Here is a 19,449-nt window from a genome sequence, read left to right as displayed (position 1 = left end):
TTGTGGCGTTTTCCTTCAAGGTCTTTGAAGAAGAAGGAAGAAACTGATCTTGACAGATAGTTCCGGCTGCTCTATTCAGGAGAGGGAAGGAGAAGCAAGTATTGACATTCAGCTCAATGAGTCAGCTCAGTGACTGTGCCTCTGGAAGTGGAACCGAAGTCCATGCTGGGACAGGAAAAGCGTCGTCCCTTTCCAAATATTCGCTTCTATTTATTAAGTCCATTTCATCCAAAACCTATAATAATCCTTCAAGGCAGATTTTATCATCCCCATTTCATAGATGAGGAAACTGAGACATACTGAGTTAAATAACTTGCCCAAAGTCATACAACTGATAGGGGATAGAGCAGAGACTGAAACCCAGATCTCCTCCAAACTTAAAGGCGTGCCCCTAACCATGACATGGTTCGAAATCCTTCAGGGAGAGGTCGGATGTCAGTTGGATGCCAGTGGGCAACCTTGGATCTGTGGAAAATATTTGTCAACGAAATGTGCAGCTTCCAAATTGGGAAAAACAACTGAACGGCACTAACCTGAATTCACTACCTTGACTTGACTTGTGTCACAGATTTCCACACAGTAGATTTTCACCAAATTTGTATTGACTGACTCTGAAAACTAGTTGAATTTAGGATATGGAGGAAAACCTAGTGTGAATAATACTTCCAATACTTATGAATGTTATCAGGATTTAAGCTTATAATTTGCCTTGTGCCAATGTGTAGACATCACATTCCAAATATTGTGCTATAGCGTTTTCTAGAGTTTATTTTTCTTTGAAGGGGAGATTAAACAGCATCTAGTTTATGGCACTTAGAAGATTGTTGAAGCTATTGGATGAATTAAGATGGTAACTTTGGGTTATATTATTTTTAGAAATATTTGCACTTTGAGGAATTAAATCAGAAGTAGACAAGATTGACTGAATGAAATCTATATATCAGCTGTTATTTATTCTTAATCTTTCTGTGTTTTGTTATTTATATTTCTATATTGGCTTTTCATCTATTTCTTAAGGGTCAAATTAAGTTATTTAATTAAGCACTATAGAGGTTTAATTGCATAGGGAATACTTGAATGAATGAACTGGAATAAAAGATTAAACAAATAATAAAGACCTTGGGTGGTTGGATTAGTCAAACCAAATAAACTACCACCCAAATGACTGAAAAAATAATCACTAAATAAATACTTTAAAAATATTTTGTGCTACAAGGAGAATAAGCTAATAATAATCATCTGCTTTTGAAAATATTAACAGTGGCCCTGGAAGGCATTTGGAGCATTAAAAGGAATCTCCCCGTGGGAGGCTTAAAGCCAGGACTGTCCAGCAGAAACACGTTACTGCAACAAGCCAAGTACTATTCAAGGCACGGAGGGCTGAGAAGTAAGACCCCCGAAACCCCTGACCTCCCCCAAAGCCTTGAGGGTACGGAAGAGTTTACAAAACAGTGGTGTATGCTTTAGTCAAAGTTCTCAATCAAAATTCAATCTTCTTTTGCTTTGCTTCTCTCAGGTTGCTTTTAGTTTAGCCACATTGCCTCATTGTGGAATTTAGAACAGTAACAGTTCAGCTAACTAATTTATCCCATGTATGCAATAGAAGTTCATGCTCGGAGTTACACCCCTGACCCTTTCCTTTGCTTTCTATAGCCTGTGAGACTTTCTCGTGTACAGTCGGCCTCAGTAGGAGGAAGCACGCGCTGTCCTTCCTTCTGGGTGGACGGCTTTGCTCACCGGGGAGACGGGGAAAGAGGCATGAAGGAAGTAGTGAAGAACAAGGCAACCACTTTGCTTGGCTCCCTTGGTTTCACCCTATTTTACATCAGAGGCCACCAGGCAGGTGGCAGCGTACTCACAGACAGCAAGTTTGGAACAAAATATTGCTCATTCCTCACTGTCACAGCCAGGAACATTTGGGGCAGGATGCGGAGAAGGCAGAGGTCTTGACATGGAAACACAACCAATGTCCAGATAGTCTAGGGACATGAAATTGGGTATACAAATCCTAAAAATAACTCTCCAATTAGGAAGTTACCCCAGGGGAAGAAGAGAAGTGGGTAAGAGCCAAGCTTGGGATACTCAAGGTGTGACTCATAATAGCAAATGCTGTATAGCACTTCTTGTTCTAGAGCAGCGGTTCTCAACCTGTGGGTCGCGACCCCTTTGGGGGTCGAATGACCCTTTCACAGGGGTCGCCTAAGACATAACAGTAGCAAAATTACAGTTATGAAGTAGCAACAAAAATAATTTTATGGTTGGGGGTCACCACAACATGAGGAACTGTATTAAAGGGTCACGGCATTAGGAAGGTTGAGAACCACTGTTCTAGAGTCTTTACATATATCAATCTTTTTCATCTTTACCACAATCATAAAGTAGGTACAATTCACTTCACAGATGAGGAAACCAAGGCACAGAAAGGTTGAATAACTTACTCAGAGTCACTCAGCTAGTATGTGGACGTCCTGAGATTTGAACCCGGATAGCCAGTCTCCAGTGGCTTTTAACCACTAGGCAGTACTGCCTCTTTGAGACAGACAGTGGCCATGTCGTGGTGTCTGTTGAACCTGGAGTAAAGTGAGAGGTCAGCAAAAGTGCCACAAAGGGGAAAGTTCTGGAATATGACTTGAACAGGGAGAAGATAGAGCCACTAAGATACTGAGACACAAGGTGATACAAACAAACAGAAACACTCGTTACTAAAGGCAATTCATGTAGCAGAAAGGAACCAGTATGGAGACCTGGGTTCAGTAAGTGGTAATAGCCACCATTTACCGTGTGCCAGGCATGGCAGTCAGTGTCTTGTATAGTTCTGTAGCTCACATGATCACATGAGATGAGATGTTTAATCTCCATTTCCAGGTGAGGAAACTGAGGCATAGAGGCATTACATTACCCAAGATCCCATGTCCAGGAGGTAGTGAGTGAGGTCAGAATGACAAACTTTGTGTCCACCTGACTTCCAAGACCGTACTCTTAACCACTGGGCCATCATGGCAGAGAATGCAGTCACTGGAAAACAAGGGGGGACCAGTCACGGTGATTAAATGGGCACAAATGCCAGGGCTATGGGACCTCAGGGCTAGGAACTTAGGAGGCAACTAGATTCAAAATCTACAAAGATATCTGTGTCCTGAAGTAATGGAACCCATGTCTGGGCCACTTGCCCATTTGGGGGGCTGTTTATTTCAACTTTCCACCCAATTTGTCAGGTCCCACTTATAGTAAGTAAATCCATCATTCCAAGCCAACTTGCAAAGCAATTTATTTGGAAGGTGAATAATGATCTAAATGCCGTATTATAAGATTGGTTTGAAGAATAAGTTACCTTCATTTGAAGACATAAAATAGACTACCCAATTCCTCAGTTGGAGACATATGATTTTAAAGTGTGTTTCATTTTTACCATAATTGCATTACTCCCACCCATACTATTTAGGAGAGACTTGCTTATGGCCCCTGCTCATTGTTACTCACCCACACTGCCCTCCTCGGAGCCCCCAGCCCTCTGTCTCCTGCCCATGTCGAGCCTTATAGTGATCATGTTACCACATACAACTGTCCTTGCTATCTATCTTAACTTCACATCAGTAAGTTGCCAACTGCATTTTGCCATATGAACTGCTACTACTGCTACACAAATCACAACTGGTCTACGTGAATCAGACCAATAACTTAGAATTAGACATTTCTCATTATCAGTGACAAAAGGTAAGATGCTAGGCACAGAAATACCACGGATGAACAACATCTACAGATAATTTTCAAAAGATGATCAGTAGTGAGTCATACACTATCAGAAGCTCCATGAAGGCAGGAACAGTGTCTCTTCACTCTCCGCTGTTTATCTAGAACTCAGCACTGGGCCTGGCAGAGTAAGTGCTCAACCACTTTTTGTCACAAGAATGACCAGTGAATGATGAACCAGTACGTATGTGATGAATGCATACTACATGTTCAGCATACTCCTGCTGCTAACTCACATGCCTCCCTCTCCACAAAAGTAGATGGTTTTCTACCCTTGAGACCTCTGAATTAAACAGAATGCAAATGCAGTGGGAAGAGCGAGGGAACCTTACGTGTGTGAATCATGAAAAGTTTCACGTATCTTATATACACCTTGGAACTGACGCTTTCAAAGAGAGCTTTTCCATGGACTGCAGTATTTCCAGGAACTCCCCCTGCAAAGCGTACTTCATCAGCTGGTCAATCTTCACTGATACTCCTTTCTCCTTTCCTCTTTCCCATGAACACCATGGTCACTGCAGCTGTGACTTTTCCAACATTTAATTCACAGCATTTAACATTTAAATTTTGAATTATGGTCATCCAGTTGTAGTTCTAAAACCCATTTCTTTTAGAGACTGCAAACAGAAGTCTAACTTTCATCGTCCTAACGAGTTTCATTCATTTTCTTTGAGCAGTTGCCTTCTTGTTCTGTGGCATGTACAAACAACAACAAAAAGTGGTCTAGCCCAGGACTTCTCAAGCTCTGATGTGCCTACAGACCACATGGGTCTCTTATTAGAATTCAGATTCAGACATAGAAGGTCTGGCCTGGGGTCTGACGGTCTGATGCCAACGCAGCCTGTGAGGACACGGTACACGGAGTAATGAGGGTCTAGAAGGCTGAGGGGTGTTTTCTCAGTTACTTGGGCTTTTACATTGTGCTTGATGAAAGGAAGTACTGCTGGGAACAAATCAAATTTAGATTAAAGTGGGGTTGGGATTACAGAGCATTTCCCCAGAGTAAAAACTTACTTGCTCATTCACATATTTCTTTACTCTAGGATAAGAAGACTACATATTTTTCATTGAGAAGAAACCTCTTTCTCCTAATGCCTGAAAAACAGAGAAAAAAATCCAAGCTTGTTTCACAGTTTAAAATGTGTAAAAAAACAAAAAGTACATTAGTCTCTAATTTCTATTATTGGTATTAATTTCTATAAGTTTTCTATAAATTAATCCAAAGTAATGGCAGACTATGGGTAAAGCTTGCCAAGCACCTGAAAACAATGAAGTAAAATATACCTATTTTTAGTTGTTGCAGTTAGAAGATATTGGGCTTCTAATGCAGATTATTTAATAAAAATGTAAAACAAAGACATATTTATTGTCTTTACTTCAAGGTACACATTATAAACCTTAAACTTTCACTAGGTATCACTATGTTCATCCATTAAAAAAACACAACAAAACAAACATCAATCCAAATGTAGGTACAGGTTAGTCAATGAATGAGAGATGAAAAGTCTTTAATTCAGCCCTAGCCAGTTTGGCTCAGCGGTTAGAGCGTTGGTCCTTGGACTAAAGGGTGATGGGTTTGATTCCCAGTCAAGGGTAGGGACCTGGGTTGCAGGTTCGAACCCCCCACCCCAGTCAGGTTGGGGTCGTGGTCTTGGTTATGCGGGAGGCAACTAACTGATGTGTCTCTCTCACATTGATGTTTTCCCTCCCCCCACTCTGCCTTAAAAATAATCAATTGAAAAATATCCTCAGATGAAGATAAAAAAAAAAGTCTCTGACTCAGACACAACTGTTTTAATACTGGACTTGGTAGAACTCATCATTTTTGTAGAATTTGTCCACTAAATAGTAAGCAGCCAGGAAGTTTATGGAGAGATCTAATATAAAGGGGAAAAAAAAGAATTGTACTTATACTACTGGATTAAAAAGAGGTTTACAGAAGGAGAAAGATCTGACCTGCCCCCCCACCCCCACTGCACCTTCATTTGTCAAAAGTAATATATATATATATATAATACAGAAAATAAAGAAAAATAAAGAAATAAAACCTGTAATTCACTTTCCAGAAACAACCACTGATAACATTTTGATACATTTTTTTCCAGTATGTAGTTCATTGACTAGTCTATGACATAATGTACAATCAATACATTTGTAAGAGCTACTAGCAAACTCTGTCTGGCACAGTTTAGTTTTAGTGGTTCAATTAGCTTCAAATTCTGTAACACCTGTAGTGAGGTGCTTAAAACTCTTAAATAAATTTATACAGGATTTTGGCAAACTGTTTTTAGCACAGACTATAACTACCTAATGCATTACAATGTGATGACTGTACTATGTCCCACGGTATGTGGCATTATTGTTGATACATTTTTATTCTTTTTCCCTATGCATATGTTTTAGTTTACATGTTTGAAATTACATTGTATAGTACCTATATTTATTGTCCCTTTTAAAAAAGTTTTATTTATTGATTTTAGAAAGACAGACAAACAGATAGGAAGACAGAGAGACAGAGAACAGAGAGAAACACTGATCCGTTGTTCCACACATCCGCGCACTCACTGGTTGACTCTTGTATGTGCCCTGATTAGGGATTGAACCCCAAACTTAGGAACATTGGGAAGGATACTCTAACCAACTGAGCTACCCAGCTGGAGCTATTATACCTTTTAACATAACATCATATAATGTCTCATTCATTAACATTTAACTTTAAATAATCACATCAAGTCCGGCCAGTGTGGCTCAGTGGTTGAGCATTGACCCATGCACCAAGAGGTCACCGATTCAATTCCCAGTCAGAGCACATGCCCAGGTTGTGGGCTCAATCCCCAGTGGGGGTCATGCAGGAGGCGGTGAATTGATGTTCTCGCTCATCTATGTTTCTCTCTCTCTCTCCCTCTCCCTTCCTCTTCTCTCAAAAACCAATAAAGGAAAAAAAATTTTTAATAATTATATCCAAAATCTTTATAGATTTGTACTAAATTTTTGCACTTATTAATCTATTTTTTGGACATTAATAAATATATATGTATATATGTATATTTATATATATAACACATGTATATATAACTGTTGTAATTTACTTACCAGCACCACCACCCTTAAAAAGTTTTTTCCCTGGTATTCTGGTTACAACACACCTTTCATTCTCCTTCTCTAGGCTAAGATCATCCTAAACTTTCTCCAGTTTACAGTTCTCAAGTTTATTTCTCAGTTTTAATGTAATAAATCAAGTCAGATAAACAAAGATTTGTTGACTGGTTATGTCCCTTCTCTACTTAAAAATATTTACACTGTAACAGAGTCAATAATCTCTTGAGTCAAGCTCCAAAATTCTCCAGAATTAATAAAAAAATTTCCATTTAGCTAATACACACTAGAAGAGATCCTACATGCAAGCCAGTTCCAGCCACCACTGTGTTTATGGAACTCTCATCGTTAGCTTCCTCAATAACAGCGTTTGGGGCCAGTGGCTAAAATTGGAGAGATTACACCTTAAGTTAGTCAAGAAATATAACACCAAAAACGACCTGGAGTTGGGGTAAAACATTTACTCATCTAAAATCTTAACCTTCTAAAACTTCTTACCATCAACCTTTTTGCATGTGTGTTCGGATGACACAGAAAAAGGGCAGTGGGCGGGGAGTATTATTCATCCATCAGAAACGACGTCCTGTTTGCACTTGAACCCCCAGTGTGGCTTTACAAACTTGCCCAGAGAGTTCCTTCCTCACTTCCCTTTACTCCGCCCCCCATCACCTCCCAAAGCCCGTTTATTCTCAGGCTTGTGGCATGGGCTGGGTGCTCCACTGAGGACTGCTTTCCCTTTCCCTGCCAGGGTGTCTGTTCTCACTCCACTCTGGGGCCCGGCTCCTCCCGGGGTAAAATTCTGTTCTTCGTTGCCCCATTGGACGTCTTCCTAACTGGATTCACGCACAGGGTTTTTCATGCCAGGATTATTCATAATAACGAATAAACTGAAACATCTAAACACCAAACGTAGAGGATGATTTTTAAAATTACTGTATAATATAATGCATCTTTTTGGTTTTTAATTTAATATGTGTTTTTTTAGATTAAAACTCTTTGGAAACTGGGATGACAAGGACACTTCTTGATAAAAATCGACAGCAATTTTAAATCAACAGCCATTTTCATACTTGATGATATACAATGGAAGCATTCTTTCTGAGTTGAGGAATAAAACAAAAATGCTTTTTTGCCCCTAAAGATGTTTGCAACAGCCCTGGCCGGTTTGGCTCAGCGGTTAGAGCATTGGCCCGTGGATCAAAGATGTTTGCAACTTGTTCACTTTCATTCTTCACCCTGTGCCCCAGGCCCCAGTAGCCCTTGAATGTCCTCAGGGTGCGGCAGAGACAGCAGCGACTGTGTACTGGACAACTCGGTGTCACAGGCTTGCCCCACCTCTTAATTTGGTCAAAGAGGCATGGCAAAAGTATCTGTGAGCCACACAGATTACAAGATTAGAAGTAGAAAATAAAAAGCCAAAATGATTGAGAAGACTATTTAGCAGCATAAAATGAGACACAGTTTTACTGAAAAGGTAACTTTTTAGTCTTTTAAAGAAATCCATCCCTTGGTTTATCTTATAAACATATCCTTGCTCTTACAACTAATATATTTATAGAGATAGAAATCATACAATGAGGAAGTTATTCAAAATAAAAATACCATCACATTACACATACTTTATAGGTTGCATTTTTCACTGGGTCATACATTATGACCATTTTCCTATGTAATATATGTTGTCTAGATCATGATTTTATAGGCTACATAGTATGTCTTAGCATGACAGTATGAACATTTTCTTAATCTTGTCCCTATTGATGGCCATTAATTTTAAATCCAATTTTTCTAAATTTGATATTTCAAGAGATATTTCCTCCTCCTCCTCCCTATGCAACAAATAGAAAACCCCTTAATTTTTCTCATAGTCCAGATGACTCTCTCCTTAATTCCGAAAGATGTCTGCAGGTTTCTACTCCAGAAAGAATAAACCAGAAGAACTCTGAGTGAAAACAGGGTGGTCAAGATGGGAGTCAACATTGTCCATTCCCCTGAATTCCCAGAATGTTTCAGCCAGATTTACACACCTGACTACACGCATACACACACACACACACACACACACACACACGGCAGGAAATTAAAGGTTAATGTGGATGGACCTGGATAACATTATACTAAGTGAAAATAAGCCAGTCACAGGACGACAAATACTGTACGATTCCACCTGTATGAGGTATCTAAAATAGTCAAACTCATAGAAACAAAGAATAGGATGGTGGTTGCCAGGGGCTGGGGTAAGAGGGAATGGGGGAGGTGCTAATCAATGGGTATTAAATTTCAATTATGAAAGATGAGTAAACTCTAGAGATCTACTGTTCAACATTGCACGTATAGTCAATGATACGGTATATGCACTTAAGAATATGTTAAGAGGGTAGATCTCATGTTAAGTGTTCTAACTACACTAAAATAAAGTTTAAAAAAATAAGAGACTAAAATGCATACTAAAACTGTGTGTGAGCCCTGGCCGGTGTGGCTCAGCTGGCTGGGTGGCATCCTGTGCACTGAAAGGTTGCCTGTTTGATTGCCTGTTGGGGCACACGCCAGGGTTGCAGGCTCGATCCCGGTAGGAGGTGTTCGGGAGGCAGCTGATTGATGTTCTGCCCTGTTTCTCTCTCTCTCTCTCTCTCTCTCTCTCTCTCTCTCTCTCTCTCTCTCTCCCCTTCTCCCTTCCTTTCTCCTTTCTCTCTAAAAGTCAGTTTTGAAAAATCTTAATAAATAAAAAAATAAAAATAAAACTGCATGAACAGAGCTTGTTGACTGGTGGTTTTCCTTATACAGGTATGGTCCAGGATGTGGCTACTTTTAGAGAGAATTCTAACCAGCAGCAACTACAGATTTGTGTATGTGTGTATGTGATATGATGAAACCATGATAAAGTCATGTTTTCCATGTGCATTTAAGGCATGGGACAAAGCCTAGCTTAAAGGGGGAAACCTGAATACAAATCATATTACAATATGATCATTTACATATACTCTATACTCATCAAATACCGAAATATAAACAGTGGTTATCTGAGGTGGGGCGGGAGAAGGAGCATTATTTTCTTTATTGTCTTCTTTATACTTTTCTATATTTACAATTTTCATATAATAAATATGTGTTATATACATGACACAAACACAATAAAATGCTATGAAAACATCTTCCCTGACTACTACATCAAAGTACTTCTATATTTTTTATTTCTTACCATGTCTCAGTTACTTTTAGTCTTTATTTTCTTACCTTTCAGATGTCTTTTTGATGGCAAATAGTAATGACATCTGTTAAGTAATGAGCCTTTATTTTTTTCTGGTGTCTATACAGAAGATGCCACTTAAAATGGTAGTGAATTTTGCCCCCCTCCACCCTGTTTTTTGTCTAAAGCTGCCTCCAGTAAGTCACTATAATTACAACCCAAAGAATTCTTACTAATACAACGAACAGCCTTTAGTTTTATATGACTTAATGATAGTGCTTGCTGGGAGCATGTGTGTGGGCTAAATGGCTTCCTTCTGGTATATAATTCCACGTCCCTGTAACTAAAAGAGAGACAGTGGGAACTAAGGGGTGGAGAGACTCCAGTCTATTCTCCCACCCCACCCCCCTTTTACAGAAACTCCTTTCCTTTTAACTTGAAAAATGTCACTGACAATCTGACATTGCCTGACTAATGGTAAACAGACATGAGGAAGGTACAAAGACAGAGGCCTAACTTTCTACTCTGACAGTGACTTGATCAATACAGATGTGACAAAGAACAAAGTGACAAGACAATCAAAGAAATGGTGCTTCTAGAGACAAGTGTGCTGGTCTAACACGTCACAGCGCCTCATGTCACCCTCTGGATGCTTGAGGACTGGAATTGATCTAAAGCTATAATTTAGCCCTGGCCGGTTTGGCTCAGTGGTTAGAGCGTTGGCCTGCGGTCTGGAGAGACCCGGGTTCGGTTCCCGCTAAGGGCACGTACCTCGGTTGCAGTTTGTCCCCGGCCCTGGTTGGGTCGTGTGGGTGACATCCACTCGATGTGTTCCTTTCACGTCGATGTTTCTCTCTCTCTCTCTCTCCCTCCCACTCTATCTGAACAAAATATCGAAAAATGTCCTTGGGTGAGGATAAAAAAAATAAAATAAAAATAAAGCTATAATTTATATGAGTGGGCAGAGCATGGCAGCTAGCTGTCCTACAACGGCAGAAATATTGGTCTGTTTGTTCAGCTGTGCCTTGTGTCTGGCAAGTGATTGGCATTCAATAAATCTTATTGCTCGAAGTTATACTTTTGCCAGTTTATACTCTCAGGCAAGCTCTGACTCTAATGTAGCCCTGCAAATGGCATTACAGGACAATTTTCAGTCCATAATATATCAAAGTAAAGGAAAAAAAAGAAGTATTTTACTTTCCAAAGGAACACAGTAAATCCTGGGTCATCATATCAAAATCTAACAACAATTCTCTTTCTTCTTTTATTGATTTTAGAGAGAGAGAAAGTGAGAGGGAGAGAGAGAGAGAAACATCCATGAGAGAACATCAACTGGCCACCTCCTGCATGCCCCCCACTGGGGATTTAGTCCACAACCTGGGCATGTGCCCTGACAGGGAATCGAACCAGCGACCTCTTGGTGCATGGGTCAAAGCTCAACCACTGAGACACACCAGCTGGACTAACAACAATTCTCACTGCTTTTTTTTTTATCCTCATCTGAGGACATTTTTCCTTTTTTGTTCAGGTAGAGTGGGAGGGAGAGACAGGAACAGAGAGAGAGAGAGAGAGAAACATCGATGTGAAAGGGACACATCGAGTGGCTGCCACCCGCACGACCAACCAGGGCTGGGGACAAACTGCAACCGAGGTACGTGCCCTTAGCGGGAACCGAACCCGGGTCTCTTGGGACCGCAGGCCGACGCTCTAACCACTGAGCCAAACTGGCCAGGGCTGCTCTTTCTTAAACTGTGGCTGGGACATGTGCCCAGGGGAGCTTTCAGGGAACCAAAGAGCCAAAAAATCTGTTCAGTGGTAGAAGTGACAAACTGGGCTCTGTGAGTGGGTGATTAGACAATATCTTTCTCTGTCATTACATCGAATTTCTATGACTTTAGGAGTTGCTGCCATTTCCCTGCTGTCTTGGATGACCCAAGACATTAAGTCTTTGAACAGTGAGCTCACTCAAGAAAATTGGACAGGTATATGCAAAAAAAATGAAACTAGACCATCCATTTACACCATACATGGGAATAAAGTCATAATGGATAAAAAACTTAAATGTAACTCTGGAACCATAAAAATCCTCGAAGAAAATGTAAGCAACAAAATCTCAGACTTCACATGTAGCAGAATTTTCACCGATATATCGCCTAGGGCAAGAGAAACAAAGGAAAAAAATTAGCCCTGGCAGGTATGGCTCAGCGGTTAGAGCATCGGCCTGCAGTCCAGAGAGACCCAGGTTCAGTTCCCACTAAGGGCATGTACCTGGGTTGCAGTTTGCCCCCGACCCTGGTCGGGTTGTGCGGGTGGCAATCACTTGATGTGTCCCTTTCATGTCGATGTTTCTCTCGCTCTCTCTCTTTCCCTCCCACTCTATCTGAACAACAACAACAACAAAAAAAAAGGAAAAATGTCCTCGGGCGAGGATTAAAAAAAAATTAATAAATAAGACTACATCAAACTAAAAAGCTTTTGCACAGCAAAAGAAACCAGCATCAAAATGAAAAGAGAACCCACTGTATGAGAGGATATATTTGCCAAAGATACATTGGATAGGGGGTTAATTTCCAAAATATATAAAGCACTAATACAACTCAACAAAAGGAAGACAAACAATCCAATTAAAAAAGGGGAAAGGGCTTGAATAAACACTTCTTCAAAGAAGACATGCAAATGGCCAAGAAACATATTTAAAAAATGCTTAACATCACTAATTATCAGAGAGATTAAAATTAAAATGACTACAAGGTATATTATCTCACACGTGCCAGCTACCATCAACAATTCATCAAACAACAAGTGTTGGCGAGGGTGTGGAGAAAACGGGACTCTAGTACGCTGCTGGTGGGAATGCAGACTGGTGCAGTCACTATGGAAAACAATATTGTATTTCCTCAAAAAATTAAAAGTGAAATTGCCATTTGACTCAGTGATCCCACTTCTAGGACTATATCCAGTCAATGTGTCTCTCTCACGTCGATGTTTCTCTTTCTCTCCCTCTCTCTCCCTCCCTTCTACTCTATCAGAAGATAAACAGAAAAGTATCCTCTGGTGAGGATTTACAAAACAAAATGAAGTAATGGGGCAGGGAATAATAAAATTAGAAAAAGAATATTAATATTAGAAATGCTAGTGATAGGGCCACTACTGACAAGTCCAAAGGTCTTTGCAATCAGCTAGAATGATAAAAGCAACCTTGATACTCAATGGTAGTACCAGTTTAAAAAAAAAGAGGGGTTTCCTCTTTATGCAGAGCCCCGAGGTGCTGCCTGGATAGAAGTAGCTCTTGCAATGCAGTTAAACCAGGGCAGTGTTTATTCACTTGTCTTTCTCTTTCTCCCAAGTCTGAATGGTTGCTGAATTGCACTAAACATTACTAAGGGTAAATATAGACCAAAGGTTCTTTTTGGAGCAATTGAACATAATCCTATTATACCCAGCATTTTCAATGTGATTTCACCTTCACACATCATGTAGGATTTCTGGCTGTGGCATATTTGTCTACAATAAGCTTAACTTGCAACTATAAAATGTGGCTGTCCTAGTTTTTCAGGAATGTTGTCTTCCTTGCCATATGAGCAACATACATTTACCCTACTATTTCCACACTTTCCCCAAATCACTTTTAGGTCACTAATTTTGTTTACTTTAATCCAACAAGCATTTCCTAATATTTCAAGTGCCTCAGACTCTTCTTTGAGGAAGAATCACAGTAATGAGTGGGATGGAACCCAGTCCCACCACCGTTGTGGTCTAATCGGCTGCTTGGGAGCATTTGCTAGTTGAGGCAGAATTGCCTGACCTCTGGGGAAAATGCATCTATCTTCCCTCCATTTTTTTTGTGTGCATGTGAGTTGTGCCCCGGGTCTGTGTGAGAATTGGGTCAGGACAGGGGAAAGAGGAGAGCAGTCAAGGTCCTGTTCTCCATCTATAGAGAGTTGGGCTGCCTCCTTGAGTTTGGATCTGGTTGTCTTAAATGTGGCCACACAAAAGCACTGATACAGAGCAGGTGCCATAGTGAGCCCAGATCAGATAAGTTGAAGTTCCTGAAACTGCAGGACTTGTGCTAACTCACTTGACTGAGGACCAAGTGGGATTGGGGTGGGTGAGAGGATAGTACTGGTGAACCTGAAGAAGATTTGGGAAGGCCAGTATGATACCATTTTTACCCTACAGTTAGGTGCTATTTTATTAATGGAATTATTTCAGAAGTACCTCATGAAATGTGTAATTAATAGTGGTGTTCATTCATTCACTCATTCATTCATTCACTCATTCATGTATTTATTTAACACATTTATTAAACACCTTGTATGTACAAGGCATTGCACTGCAAGATATTAACATGTTTATTTTACTCTCAAAATAATTTTTTTGTGTGAGTCTTGTATTCCATAATTTTTAAACCTGAATGAAAATAGTCTGTATTTTAAAAAAGAGTAGTTTAATAAGAAGACTACAAAGGTAAACCCTCTACATATTTAAAATACAAAGATTTCTGAATTTAGTCAAAATTTCACTACATACATTTTTCTGAACATCCGAAAGTCTTGCATTACCTGTTCAGTGAAGTGTACAGGAAAAACAAAAGACTAACACCCTAAAACAAATACAGTAAACTCACAGATTGACTATTCATAACAATTTCTTTTACGGAAATAAGTTTTTGCACTTGGATATAAAGAAAAGACCTTATAAGTTAGTGTTAGGTTTACTTTTCTATCAAGGATTTAACAGTGCAATAACAATAAATTGTGGACTGTTTTTGAACTCACACAAGTCAATAATTTTTAATAACCATGTTCATACTCATCTGCCACAGGAAACAATCTCCACCTATCTGTATAGGAATTGACCTTTCCAACCACACCTGCTCACTGGTTGTTTCCATTTCCCAGTAAGTACATAATACTGGGAGGGGCTCTGAATTGCTTTCTTTCCTCAAGGAAAAAAAAGAAAGTATACTTAGCAGGTCAATATTAAGTCACAGAAATCTCAGATACAATTAAAAAAAGCAACCATTGGCCGGCAGCCTCATGGAGCTCCGGGGGGCAGCTTGGTGCTAGGGGAGGACCTAAGGCACTCGGACCGCCTTCCGCTCAGGGGCTTCTTAGAAACTACCAAACGTCCCTGGTGAGGAGCACCAGGACAAGCTTAAAATGAACTATGTCCCCAGGAGGAACAAAGAATGAGTTAGACTTTTAGGAACCACAGTTGGCCTGGTTCTTGCTCCCAGAGAATTGTGTCTTATATTAATTTTGGAACTGAATAGGTCATTCTTGGACACGTGTGAGGCACAGCTGTGATCTACTAAGTTTTCTCAAAACTGTCTGCTTTCCTTAAGTCAGCAGCCTAACCATAGTCTATTTAAAATTCTGCTGAATAAACGTTTAATAACATAAAAGAAGGCCAAAACCCAGAAATTCAAATTCAAACCATAGGGGAAAAAAATTCCTCAAGTGACTTTGAAATAGATGCCTAGAATGTTGCCTCATTGATAAACCTGGTCAGGCCAGTGTGATACTTACCCTTTATATCCTGCACTTGGGTGCTATATTTCACTTAGTCATCAGTTTATAGCTCACAGTGTTGTGCATAATCTCAAGTGCAGAAATTGTTTCTTTAGTGCTTAGTAAAATGAATGGTGACAGTTCATTCATTTACCTTACTGAATAGGCTGAAGCCCCCTGACGACAAAGGCCTCAAGAGTCTTATCTTTATCTTTGGTTTAAGAGTCCTTCTAGCCCTAGTTCAAATAATGCTGTGAGCTGGCGCAGTCAGGGGTTTTCTGTGTGGGTGTGTGTTTGGGGGTGGGGGGAGAGCAAAGGAAAAGAACGCATTTCAATTGTTCAGAAAACGTTTTATTCTTCTCTATCCTCTTCTGAGGCTATGTATTTATGACAGTAAGGTTTAACTTTAAAAGTTGGTTTCACAAGATGCAAAACCTCTGCAGTCCGGGGCGCGCTGACTGCACAACTGATCTGTCTTAGTAGGTCACAAGGTCAAGGTCACCGACTACTCCGGGGATCGCTCTCTCCAGCAAGCGTCGCTGGCCTTAACAGCGTCGCGAGGAAGGAAGTGGATTCTGATCTTGGGTTCAGCCAGGAAGCTCGGCACTCCGGCTCGCTGTCCCTCGGTACCTGCGCGGGCTTTCGCGCCGCAGCTGCTTTTGGAGCGTCTCGCGTCTCCTGCGCTCACTGAGGCGTGAGCCGAGTCCTCACTCGAAGGCGTGGGTTCGAGCCACCGAGATTCCGTGCTGGGGCGGATCTGGGGGGAGCTCCGGGCGGGCCCGGGCGCTCGGCTAGAGCGCGGCGCTGGCGCGTAAAGGCCTGGATCCCCTGAGGATAGGATCCGAGGTAACGGGTGATGAGCCTGTGGGGCGCAGCTGGGAGTCCGGGGGCAATGGAGAGGGAGGGGAATGGGCAGAGGTGCAGCAGGAATCTCCCGGGGCCTGGCCGGGCCGGTCGGGCTGGGGATGCCGTGGAGGGGAGGGATGGGGCGGCGCCCGACTGGGCTTCCAGGCTCCCTCACCTCGCCCTGGCGGCGCGCCCCGCGGGGAGTTGCGGGGAGGGGAGCAGGATCCGCAGGCCTTGGGACTCAGGAACCGCCCTCTCTGGGTCGAGGGTCGGCGGCGAGCGGCTACGACGGCTGGAACCGCAGTGGCACTATGAGAGCGGCCGCCGCTGCTCCACGCCTGCGGACGCGTGGCCGGCGGCGGCGGCTGTGTCTGCGCGCGCCATGGGGGCGCCGTGGGGCCCGGCGGCCGGCCAGCGGCGCATGCGGCGCGGAGCGAGGGGGCTGCCACGGACCGCCTCGGCGCTGGCGGCCGCCGGCCTGGTGTGCACGGCTCTGGTCGCCTACTCCTGCTGGGGGCAGCTGCCGCCGCTGCCCTGGACCTCCAACGCCCCGCCGCGGCCGGTGGGCGTGCTGCTGTGGTGGGAGCCCTTCGCCGGGCGCGATAGCGCCAGGAGGCCGCCCCCGGACTGCTGGCTGCGCTTCAACATCCCCGGCTGCCGCCTGCTCACCGACCGTACAGCCTACGCGGAAGCCCAGGCAGTGCTTTTCCACCACCGAGACCTCGTGAAGGGACCTCTGGACTGGCCCCCGCCCTGGGGCGCCCGGATGCGCACCGCCCAAGAGCTGGAGCTGCGCGTATTGGACCACAAGGAGGAAGCGGCGGCGGTAGCTGCGGAAGCCCACGGGGTCTCGGGCCACAGACCCCCGGGCCAGCGCTGGGTGTGGATGAACTTCGAGTCGCCCTCCCACTCCCCGGGGCTGCGAAGCCTGGCAGGTAACCTTTTCAACTGGACGCTTTCCTACCGGGCTGACTCAGATGTCTTTGTGCCTTACGGCTACCTCTACCCCAGGACGCATCCCAGCGACCAGCCACCAGGCCTGGTGCCCCCGCTGGCTCGGAAACGGGGGCTGGTGGCCTGGGTGGTAAGCAATTGGGATGAGCGCCAGGCCCGGGTCCGCTACTACCACCAGCTGAGCCAGCACGTGTCTGTGGACGTGTTCGGCAAGGGTGGAACCCGGCGTCCAGTGCCTGACATTGGGCTTTTGCACACGGTTGCCCGCTACAAGTTCTACCTGGCCTTTGAAAACTCGCAGCATCTGGACTATATCACGGAGAAGCTCTGGCGCAACTCGTTGTTGGCTGGGACTGTACCTGTGGTGCTGGGCCCCAACCGTGCCAATTATGAACGCTTTGTGCCCCGCGGTGCCTTCATTCATGTGGACGACTTCCCTAGTGCCTCTTCCCTGGCCGCCTACCTGCACTTCCTCGACCGAAATCCAGCTGCCTATCGCCGTTACTTCAGTTGGCGCCGGAGCTATGCGGTGCACATCACCTCCTTCTGGGACGAGCCCTGGTGCCTGGCCTGCCAGGCCGTGCAGAGGGCTGGGGACCGGCCCCAAAGCATGCGCAACTTGGCTCGTTGGTTTGAGCGGTGAAGCTACTCTCCCCTGGTATAACCCAGGGAGGTCAAGTCATCTGCTTTTTGATCCTCTGCTGTGCATTTCCTTGAATGCCCAATCATGGGACTAAGGTTTTACTTATGGGAAAAAAGGTGATTTGCAATGTTATTCAGCACAAAGGCTGGTCCCGGTTCCGTTTTTTGTTTATTGTTTTTAATGCTTTTGTTTTTGTTTTTTGCAAAAGTAGGAGTTAGGCTCTCTGCTGTTGATGGGCATCAGTGTTCAGGAGTGAAGAGGGCCCTTCCTCACCTTGTAACTAACCAGTGTAGAGGTGAAGAAATAGTTTAACTACAAGAAGCCATTGAGTCAGTTGCTCTGAATTTCCTTATCTGCCATGGGCCATATTTGTGGCCTGTGCTGAGTCCAGACTTCTTACACAGTGCTCCTCATTTCACATGCCACTGGACCAGTGTAGGATAGTAGGACTGTGGCCACAAGGAGGGCTTTTTCTTTGTTGGTTGAATTCCTCAAGGCCTAAGAAAGGTGAGGGTCGTCCAAGAATCTGATGACTGTTTCTTAACAAGTACTGTTTGTTCCCCTGCCCATAAATGGAAACAAGATTCTCAATTGTCCTTGGAGAAGAGTTAAGGGGAATATATACGTGTTCCTCTCTTTACACAAATGTATTCCTGAAGAGCTGCTTTTCTTTCTTATTTTAAATACTAATCTGAGGATATGTTTTTTTTTGTTGTTGTTGTTGTTGTTTGGTTTTTTTTAGAGAGGAAGGGAGAGAGAAATATCCATTGGTTGCCTCCCATATACACCCTGACCTGGAATCAAACCTGCAATCCTTTGGTGTATGGATAACTCTCCAACCAAATGAGCCACCTGCCAGGGCCCGAAAAGCTGCTTTTCAATCACGTCCCAATGTACTGCCCTAGGGGAGTTCAGTATTTAATAAAACCTTATGGAGAATCCCTTTACAATGTGAATAATAATCCCCTAACTAATTTCTCCTGTGTCCATGTTTTCCTGTAACCTGGATTTTTTTTTAAAAAGCATATTAAAATTACAGATGTGAAAATAAAGCAGAAGCAACCTTCTTCCCCCTGCTTCCCAGAAAACCAAACTGTGTTTGTAGACGGAAGAGAAGGAAGCCACAGTGTCACTTTCCACAAAATTACTTATTTTGTGTCTTTGCTGGACCTGAAATTCAAACTGGAATATCACTCCTCCAGGGATGCTGGCATTACCTGTGCGCAGAACAATGAAAGAGATTGTACTACATCATGGAATCATGCAAAAGGAAAAAAGTTTCATGGTGTCTGTTAGTAGCAGCATTTGTTTCTATTTGTCAGTTTTTCGTTAAATGTTTAGTTGCATTGAATGGATCTAAATCAGAGTCTGTGATGAACTTTGTCCTTTTTTAAAGGCTAAATCTGCTGTTCTCCTTGGGACCAGAGGTTTCCCTCCTAATCTGCATAGTGGTATATATA

General features: G+C 42.9%; 3 protein-coding genes across 7 annotated transcripts in view; all 3 read left to right on the top strand.

Moving 5' to 3' along the window:
- Window positions 1-7,853, top strand: part of ANKRD49 (ankyrin repeat domain 49) — a 42,917-nt gene extending 35,064 nt beyond the window's left edge. The window contains exon 6 of the mRNA XM_036258872.1: window positions 7,832-7,853. The gene's annotated coding sequence lies outside the window, so the exon portion shown is untranslated. The remainder of the gene's footprint in view (window positions 1-7,831) is intronic.
- FUT4 (fucosyltransferase 4) lies at window positions 7,149-18,749 on the top strand. Its single transcript, XM_036258301.1, is given in 3 exon segments — window positions 7,149-7,297; window positions 16,422-16,530; window positions 16,532-18,749. Coding segments are annotated over 3 exon segments (1,716 nt in total). The 3' UTR covers window positions 17,990-18,749.
- The window catches only part of PIWIL4 (piwi like RNA-mediated gene silencing 4), a 59,796-nt gene continuing 56,456 nt past the window's right edge, over window positions 16,110-19,449 (top strand). For all 5 annotated transcript variants that reach the window (XR_004959256.1, XM_036258885.1, XM_036258884.1 and 2 more), the window contains exon 1: window positions 16,110-16,392. The gene's annotated coding sequence lies outside the window, so the exon portion shown is untranslated. The remainder of the gene's footprint in view (window positions 16,393-19,449) is intronic.

Source organism: Molossus molossus, unplaced genomic scaffold (genome assembly GCF_014108415.1).
Source record: "Molossus molossus isolate mMolMol1 unplaced genomic scaffold, mMolMol1.p scaffold_m16_p_13, whole genome shotgun sequence".
Lineage (NCBI taxonomy): Eukaryota > Metazoa > Chordata > Mammalia > Chiroptera > Molossidae > Molossus > Molossus molossus.
Note: the sequence above shows the minus strand (reverse complement) of the source record. Positions and strands in the feature narration are given on the sequence as shown.